The sequence below is a fragment of the Frankliniella occidentalis genome, unplaced genomic scaffold, assembly GCF_000697945.3.
Source record: "Frankliniella occidentalis isolate FOCC.00 unplaced genomic scaffold, Focc_3.1 Scaffold64, whole genome shotgun sequence".
Taxonomy (NCBI): domain Eukaryota; kingdom Metazoa; phylum Arthropoda; class Insecta; order Thysanoptera; family Thripidae; genus Frankliniella; species Frankliniella occidentalis.
Genome location: NW_026267194.1, coordinates 290,624 through 300,147, shown reverse-complemented (window position 1 = coordinate 300,147; position 9,524 = coordinate 290,624). Strand labels below are relative to the sequence as shown.

At 55.0% G+C, this 9,524-nt stretch overlaps 1 protein-coding gene across 1 annotated transcript in view; it reads left to right on the top strand.

Moving 5' to 3' along the window:
* LOC113213138 (uncharacterized) overlaps positions 1–9,524 on the top strand; it is a gene marked incomplete at its 3' end in the record, with an annotated part of 17,900 nt that extends 8,376 nt beyond the window's left edge. The window contains 8 exon segments of the mRNA XM_052268129.1: positions 4,523–4,580; positions 5,099–5,217; positions 5,316–5,529; positions 5,625–5,794; positions 6,428–6,567; positions 6,853–7,107; positions 7,812–8,775; positions 9,423–9,524. Coding sequence (XP_052124089.1) covers positions 4,523–4,580; positions 5,099–5,217; positions 5,316–5,529; positions 5,625–5,794; positions 6,428–6,567; positions 6,853–7,107; positions 7,812–8,775; positions 9,423–9,524 — 2,022 coding nt within the window.

The following is a 9,524-nucleotide window of genomic DNA, read 5'->3' as shown; positions in this document are numbered from 1 at the left end:
GTCACGTTCACGCGGACCCCACGGCCTGTCAACAAGGAGGTGGCCGAAGCTCTATGATGTGCGGAAAATGACAGAATCCAGCCTCGGGCGAGACAATCCGCGCGCCGCACACACACACAAACGCGTCGCTGTACGCGGCGGGCGACAGGAGCGCGGCACGGCAGGAGGCCGTGTGAGCGAGCGAGTGAGCGAGCGCCCCGTTTGTGGCGGTCTCTACTGGCCCGCCCGGGTTGTGTTCCACAAGCGGAGCCTGCGGTGCGGAGCGCCCCGGTCCATACACGGCGTCCAGCGTCCAGCATTCATTCTCTCTCCCTCCTCTCTCTCCCTGCCCCCCTCGGGAGGTGGTCGCTAGCGGGCAAGGGCTCCAGGTAGAAGGGTCAGGATTGTCGCTAGCGGGCATCGGAGGGAAAAGAGGGGATTGTGCGGGAGAAAAGGGAAATTGTCGCTAGCGGGCAGCGCGACGGGTTGCCTACCTCCACGGCGTTGAGGCCGCAGCGGAGTACGGCCCGGGGCGGGCTTGCCTATCGCCCCTGTCCACGGCGCCTTACGGGCCGGGCGAGTAGGCAACCCACCCGCACTCGTGCGTGCGGTACAGCCTAACTACTATATATGAAATATACCAAGTGGCTGACTCACGCCGCGCACTTCTGTAGTCATGCTGTGCCGCATGCACGACCAACTTAATTTCCTTGAAGTTAATGGAAAAACCTTAAACCAAGGTCAATAATTACCTTGTAATTTTTTTAAAGAAAAATCCTTGGTTTAGGGATACCATTTTCTGGGTGCACCTTTATCCCAACACTGGTAAAACAAGTGTGCAATATTTGCACAACAAACGTGTGCAAGTTGTGATTTAGCACATTACAGGGTGTTTAACTCAAGTTGCACACTTGCGTGGTGTGCAAATTTTAGACGTTTTGTAAACGTTTAAATTCTGCACACTTGGACACACACAGTTCTATGCTGTCAATAGGGAATCGTACGGTGTGCAGCTGCTATAAGTTTCGGAAGTGTCGAAACTTTAAACACCAATTGACGCATAACATAGTTCGACACCACCAAGTGTCGAGAAAATGCACACTTGAACTTAAACGTCAATTGTAGTGTTTTCGATCGGGCGGGTTAGCCTTCTTTTCGCCTGCCCGACGCTCGCCGCCGCGTTGCCCGACCCGACCCGACCCGACGGAGCTGCTGTCGGGTATGTCGGGCAAGCCGGACGGCGTCCGAATAATCACATCTTGACCGCGCTTCCGCACGGATTTCGCACGCAGACCCCCGCTCGGCTGGACCAGCAGGGCGAGAGGTGAGGTTGCGGGGACAGGTGACGCCTAGTGTGGCTGGGCGCGCTTCACTTCACTTCACTTTGATACCGTAGGTCTGCCGCTGGGCAAGCCAGACTCGTCTTCAGCGACGAGCTGGGAGAGTGAGGTGCGAGACAGAGACAGCTGCCGGCTCCATCTCCCGTCTCACTCTTACGCTGTGAGCGTCGGGCAAGCGCGGCATCTCTTACCCGCCCGATCGAAAACACTAGTGATAACCAAAGTTGGGGTATTCAATAGGAAAAAAAAAACCTCCACCGGACAACGAATATAAGCCAGAAAACAACATATTGTTACCTCAATTACACTTACCTTACACTTACATTCACCAATTGTTATTATAAGTGTAGCAACAATCAAAAATAACATCCGGCATGGCGATCCCCTCCAGTCACGGTTTTGTACCATTCCCAGGTGGCGAGAGCCGAGCTTGAGGAATTCGACGAACTGTGGAATCCAAAAGAGAAGAAAAATGGAATAATTATTTGACCCGAAACGGAACTAAATCGGAAACACGGATCCGCCCGGGCTACACGTGGGCCAAAACGACCGACCACCTTTCCATTTTTATGCCACATGACGCCTCTCTGCGAATCCTCTCTTTTCTTTCCTTTTTTTAACCCCCTTTCTGCTCGAGGCGTCATCGGCGCCGACGAGCGACGGGAACAAGGAGGCATCCCGCGCACAGGTCCTGGAGATCAACTGGTCTGGAACCATAACAACGAATAAACATTCAAAACAAAGCCATTACCGCTTCGTGTCCTCTTGCGACACATATCTCGTGGCGCCGGGTGGCGTGCGAAACAAGCACGTCGGGACGCATCCGAACGAGCCGGACCCCCGTGCGATACTCGCACACACACACACCCATTTGCCGAGGTGGGGGGCAGCAGGAGGGGAGGGGGGGAGGGGAGAATTTGAATGACTGGAGCTAGTGTTTTCGATCGGGCGGGTAAGAGATGCCGCGCTTGCCCGACGCTCACAGCGTAAGAGTGAGACGGGAGATGGAGCCGGCAGCTGTCTCTGTCTCGCACCTCACTCTCCCAGCTCGTCGCTGAAGACGAGTCTGGCTTGCCCAGCGGCAGACCTACGGTATCAAAGTGAAGTGAAGTGAAGCGCGCCCAGCCACACTAGGCGTCACCTGTCCCCGCAACCTCACCTCTCGCCCTGCTGGTCCAGCCGAGCGGGGGTCTGCGTGCGAAATCCGTGCGGAAGCGCGGTCAAGATGTGATTATTCGGACGCCGTCCGGCTTGCCCGACATACCCGACAGCAGCTCCGTCGGGTCGGGTCGGGTCGGGCAACGCGGCGGCGAGCGTCGGGCAGGCGAAAAGAAGGCTAACCCGCCCGATCGAAAACACTAGTCAATTGACGTGCGAAATTAAACACTTGTTTTACCAGTGAACTTCACGCAACTCTCGCTGCTCTCAGACGTTCACTTTCGCCGTTTGCCACAATGTGTGATAATGCAGGTCGACCACATTTCGTTTTATTTGACTCGCGGTTTTCCGGTGCCTCCATCTAAACGGTCGAGTTGTTGTCTTCTGTGTCGATTATGATTTTTATTTTTTACCATACCGCCATGACTTGTATTTTTTTCAAGTTCTGAAAACGCAGTCGAACGGAAATCGTAAACAAAACTCGATTAGAAAGAAACACAAAAACACACACACGAAAAAAGAAAAATCTTGACAGTGTCGGCTGCCACTACTGCTTATCACCGATGATAAGCTTATCCGCGGCTGCCAGCCCAGGTATGGCGCGGCGCGGAGCGACGCGAGTCCGTCCCGCTCGAGCCGGGACAGGTTTGCGCTCGGCATATGCTTCCGACTTGTACAAGGGCCTCCTCCTCCTCCCGCCGCACCGCGCTAGGCCCTCGGCATCGTCCTATACGCGCCATCATCCCTTCCGAACCCAACTCCGCGGCACTCGACGCGACACCTTAAACTCCTCGAGACCTTCTCTGGCGTGAGCCTGCGCTGGGCAGCGATCAGCGGGCGGGTATGCATGCAGGCGCCCAAAGTTTACCCCCCATTTGCTCTGCATCGGCCTTAGTAAATATCGATGTTATGATCGGAAGTCGTTCTTGAAGGGGCACGCAATGGGGTGTCCGTTCATTTTGATTCCAAATGGCTCAAATGAGGTCGTACTTTTATCATTAGCCTTATGGTGCGTGCGGGTTGCCTACCCGAATCTCCCGCAAGGCGCCATGTAAACTTTAGGCCCTTGTAAAATTTTTCCTAAGGGATATCAAAGGTGCTACTCCGGGCAAAAATGTTCGTAAATATGATATATATCCATGGTCCAAAGGGCATCGCGTGAGCTCGAAGTGCCACTAATTATATTGTAGCCCGCCCACTAGTAGGACCGCGCCGGCGACAGAGGGTATGTCGTGACAAGGATCACACGCGCTGCGAAAAAAAAACTTTGGTCCGCTTGGCCGCATTCAGCTTAAAGTTTTAGCTAGCTGGTGTGTTTTATAGGTACTTGGCTCAGTGCTTATGATTTCAACTTTGTGAATTTGTGAATTGTTGGCTATGTACCCAAAATCAAGTGAGCGCCCCCACCCCCCTGCTCATACTGCCTATCTACCCACCCTTCCAGCGTCGCCCCACCGTAAATGATCGCGCGCGCTTTCCTGCTCGAATGACCGCCCCAACAAGGAAAAAAGAAGACTTTGTTGTGAGGATCAACTCTGCTCTCTGTGAAAAATATCGTCGTAAATTTACAAAAGTTTTGTAAACTCGAATTCCAATGTAATTTGTAAATTTACGAGAGCAGATTTTTTTACTCGCCAATGGATTTTAAGTGGATACGTACTCCTTGTATTTTTATGATTTCAAATTTTAATTTTACATCTTGCGTCAAGGAAAATTTTCCTGTACACCTACCCACTATTTTTCACAGTGCTTGGTAGGCTGAATTCGAGCTGGAATCGGGAATCCGACAGCTATACCACATCTGCCACATCCAGGAGTTGGTTGCCACGACCGGACACTTGCACGAATAGAACAAACTCCAGCTTGGTTCCATTCGTGCAAGTGTCCGATCTTGACAACCATCTCCTGCTTCATCTGATTCTCGATTCGAGCTCGAGCTATCGAATTTAGCCTACCAAACAGAACTCATCCCCTCAACAAAGTCTTTCCCTCCATGAATGTACGTGCCTTCTTGAACTTGAACTCTGAAACTCTTGTGCTTGCAGATGAACAGCTTCGAGGAGCCTGTGCAGCTCGCTAGGGACCTCGGCCTGGGATCCGCGGGTAAGTGAGGTGGCAACAGGAAGTAAGTCTCGTCCGACGCGGACCCTCGATCCGCGTCGCATAGTCCGTCGCTCAACAGAGCACAGGAAGCTGTAACGAGCTTAACGAGCGTGTTTAATTGAAATTATTGGGCCACCCTAATCCGTATCTGCTCGAAAAGAACCATGGCATTGCGCCGGCCTCTTGCGAGGGATAGCACATAACAGAGCCTTGACATCGCGGGACCGGATCCGGAATGGAATGGGTCAGGATCGAGGACCATCATTGACGCCCGCAAGACCCTATAATATTTGTACTCTGGGGTACAAATATCATGGGATTTCTATGGACTCCGATGTTGTTCCTGATCATTTTCGGACCCTATAATATTTGTACTCTGGGGTACAAATATCATGGGATTTCTATGGACTCCGATGATGTTCTTGCTGATCATTTTGGGACCCCATAACGTGGGCACCCGCCCTCCCTCCAAGAGGCGTTATCGTATTTGAACGGCCCCTTTTGTCTTTGATCCCCAGACGATGATGCCATCTACCAGGCTGCGCGCGACGCGGTTGCCTCCCTGTTCGGTATGCCGCCCAACAAATGCCAGGGCGACCTGCAGTCGCCCGACTACCGCTCGCTCAGCCGCCTCGAGGTAAAGGAGCAATCCGCCCATTTGAATCTTTCAAAAGGATACACAATTTAAACAAAAAAGTGATACATTTTAGTGTTTTCTCCTCTTCTTTTTTTCAGACCAAGAGGGTGCGGCAGAACAGCGAGGCGTGGACCAAGTCCCTGCGGCGGCTGCCGCCGGGGTCGCAGGCCAGCAGGCCCGACACGCTGCTCCTCGCCTCCAACGGCGCCCCCAACGGCGCCCCCAACGGCGCCCCCAACGGCGCCCCCTACGGCGCCCCCAACGGCGCCCCCTACGGCGCCCCCTACGGCGCCCCCTACGGCGTGCAAGCCTGTAAGTGTCCGCTCTTGCTGTCCTCGTGCAGTTCTCTCTCCACCCTCTGCTCCTCTCGGTGCTGATATGCCTGTTGTCCGCGGACTCCCTTGCAGCGCGCCGCCGTCCCTCCTCGCCGCCCAGCCCCTCGGACGAGAGCAACCCCTCACCGGGCCTCGGCGGGGACCTCACGACCCACCACGGCGGCTCCAGCGGCAGCCTGACGGGATCCTCGTTGCGTCTCGACGACCTCCGGGAGAGCGAGCTGCAGCTCAGACGCAAAAAGGTATAGGACCCAACGGCCTTATTCACTGTCTGAAAAAAACAACAAAAAACACAGAGTAAGTTGACCAGTACTTTATTGGTCAACCCATTCCACGGTTATCCTGTACTTGCTAAATACGGTCTTTAATTACGGAGTACAAGAATGTTGAACATGGAGCCTCATTGGCACTACAGTATATACGCACGTGCATCCTGTCCCACATCCTGTACGGCAATGCTGTACTTTTTCTCTACTTTGGTACAGGATTTTACTCAGTATGTTCTTATCGATTTCACGTGGGAAACGTTTAACCACATTTATCATGGCCTCTGTTTACGAGCTGGTGTAAACATAAAGTGCAGTTGGAGGAGCACAAATAAATAATATAATGATAAACGATATAAATGATAAAAAAATGAAAGTGTAATTTGAGCACATCCCTCCTGGGGCATTGACGTATAATTTCTCAAAGAGTTGAAAGCCCTAAAGTTTCCGGAAAATTCCTAGGAAATTTCGGGAAATAAAGGAAAATTTCCGGGAAAAATTGAAAACTTCCCAGACTTTCGGAGTTTTTCGTTATTTTCCGGAAATTTTCGGGAATTTCCAACCCCATCTCCAACCCGCTTGCTTATTCTCGTCGTTTGTCTCGTCAAGGCGTTCATCGAGCGGGTGATCGAGCAGCACGAGCACCTCTCGGAGCAAAAGAGGCACAACGATATCATGCAGCTCTGCGAGCGGCTCCAAGAGACCGAGCTGGCGGCGACCAGCAGCGCCAAACCTCATCATCACAAGAGGTCAGCACGGCGGGGTGGGGCGGGCGAGGTGGTGCTGCTGCGGGGGACACCTTGGGCTCGTATAACATTGTCTCGCACTAATTGATTTAGTTTTAACAAGCTGTTCTCTGCTGGAAGCCAGGGGGGCTTTCGTGAACCGTCTTGCACCCCTCCCCTCCACTCCCCCCACCCTTTGCTTTTACGACATAATCCACCCCTCCCGCTCCCCTGATTTTCCAAGTATCTAAGTAAGACGACACATTCGCGGAAGAGGAAGACTGGGCGGATCGATGAGTTTTCCCGCAGTTCCAGGATCAAGACGAACGGCTCCCTGCCGCGCGACCGGTGCGCCGCCGACTTCTCGCCCACCTTCCCGGCCAAGGCCGCGTCCAGCTCGTCGGACGATGTCCGTCTCGTGGGCGGGGGTTGTTCGAGGAGCAGCAACGGGCGCCAGCAGGACAACGGCTGCTGCGGAGACAGCCCGCCCCTCTCCGCCCCGGGCAGCCCGCGCCGGGGCATCCGCACGGTGCTCTCCCCCAAGGAGACCTTCAGCTTCCCCCAGTGAGTACCACTAAGCGAGGGGTCCTTCACTAAAAAAAAAATGTGTACACCCTTAATAAAGATCACGAAAAAATCATAAAAAATCATGAAAAATCACCAAAAAAAATCATAAGAAATTAACGAAGAGTCAGGAAAAAATTACAAAACGCTGTCCCTAACTCAAAGCACGCACGGCGCAGCGCCTCTAGAAAAACCAAGTATCTTTGCGCGGCGCTCGAGAAACCAAGTATCGTTGCGCGACTCTAGTGAAACCACGTATCTCCATTTTTTGCTGATTTTTGAAACCTATACCATTCGATAGAGAAAATTTCCCTCCATTCAAATATATAGTTCCTAAAAAATCGTCAAAAAATGCGTTACGTGGTTTCACTAGAGTCGCGCAACGATACTTGGTTTCTCGAGCGCTGCGCAACGATACTTGATTTCTCGAGCGTCGCGCAAAGATACTTGGTTTCTCTAGAGGCGCTGCGCCGTGCGTGCTTTGAGTTAGGGACGAGCGAAAAATTCACAAAAAATCACAAAATATCAAGTGAAAATTACAAAAAATCAAGAAAAATACAAAAATCGGTGTACGCTACAATTTATAGTGGAGGACCCCTCGCCACTAACCGCACAGCGGGTGACGCGGCACGCGGCCGGCGCTGGGACCACCGCCCAGTGACTCTGAATCACTCGACTGACGCGCCCGTTTCGTTCTGCCTCAGGGAGATCACCAGCGAGGTGATCGAGAGCCGGCTCGACCTCCCGGAGACGCTGCGGCCGGCGCAGTCGGGTCACCACACGCCCAAGGCCGCGAAGCACAACGGCAAGGACCCCAAGGGCAAGGCCAGGACGGGGCCGCTCGTCACGTCCACGCCAAGAGAGCGAGGCGGCCCCAGGTTCATCTTCCCGTTGGAGGAGGGCGCGGCCAGGGCGCCGCCGATGGCGACAGCCTCTCCCGGGGCCTCGTCGCCCAGGGGGTCGCCGTCGTCGCCCCGGCGGGGCTCGGCGTCGTCACCCTGCTCAGACGACAAGGTGATGGCGCTCAGCCTGGAGCTCGAGTTCGTGCAGAAGGAGCGCCTCAAGATCATGTCGGCCATGACGGTGCTCAAGGCGCACCTCGCGGACATCGAGGCCCAGCGGGAGGAGGCGGAGCGCGACGCGTCCATGGAGCAGGCCTTCATCCGCGCCGAGCTCCAGTCCAAGGCGGACAAGGCCCGCGCGCAGAAGGCCAGGATCGCGGCGCTGCAGGAGCGCGCCGACAAGTGCCAGCGCGAGGTGGACTCGTGGCAGGAGAACCGCCACCGCCAGCAGCGCGTCTTCTGCATGTCGCTGCAGCACGCCGAGGAGGTCCTGGAGCGGCTGCGCCTGGAGCGCGACAGGGCCGCCGACGAGGACGCCCGCGCCGAGCTGCGCGACCGGCTGCTGCAGCAGGCCGACGTGGTCGAGTCGGAGAAGAAGCTGTACGAGGACCTCGAGTTCAAGTACCTCGAGGAGGAGTCGGTGTGGCTGGCGCGGCGCGAGGAGCTCAGCAAGGAGCTGGCCGAGGCGATCAAGAAGCACGACGAGTACGAGGCGCAGGTCGCCCAGCTCGAGTCGTGGGCCAGCGCGCCCGCGCCCGCCGAGCTCAACGGCAGCCTGGAGCACTACGCCGAGCAGAGGCAGGCCTACCAGCAGCGCCTGGAGGAGGTGCGTATACGCAAAGGTGGGGTGACCGCAGCGGGGCCACGTGCTCTTGCTCTGGTCTCGGGGCGGGCCGCCGTCTCCACTCAGCTGCTGGGCGGGCTGGCTTATTCAGGGCGCTGCAGGCGCGTCGGAATACGAGTTTCGCCGCACTTAACTTTAACTTAACCGCATTTAAATAAGGAGGGATGATGAACGTGTAACCGGCAACAGTTGGTGGGATCTATTCTTCTCAACTATTTCCATTCCAAAACGTTTGGTCTATACTGACCGTTTATTATTTCATTTGTTTTGAAATATAACTCTTGGGGCCGCAGGCCGCGGCTGGCGTTTCGTGGAATATTTGTCAATGTCGCTAAGTCAAGTCACCCCGAAACCACGTCTGCCATTCAAAGTTCTGCCTCTGCAGCAAGCTCTCATAGCGCCTGGTGGGTAGGCAACATCTGTGCCTGCAGTGCATGCGTGTACTGCGGGGTGGCCTATCCCGAGTCTCGCAGGCGTCGTCCTTTGCCGAATGAATCTCCGAGACGCACGGGCGTAGTTTCCGGACGAACCCTTTTCGTTCATCCTCACGGGGAAACTGAAACGACCCCGTCGCGGCCATTGCGGTTTCCCCTGTCTAACCCCCCCTTGTCTGCCCTCTACCCCACCAGGGTCAGGCCCAGCTTGACGTCCTGGACGGGCGCGTCGGGGAGCTCGTCGGCCAGGGCGCCGGCCACCTGGGCTCCACGGCGAGCCAGAGCGACGGCGCGCTG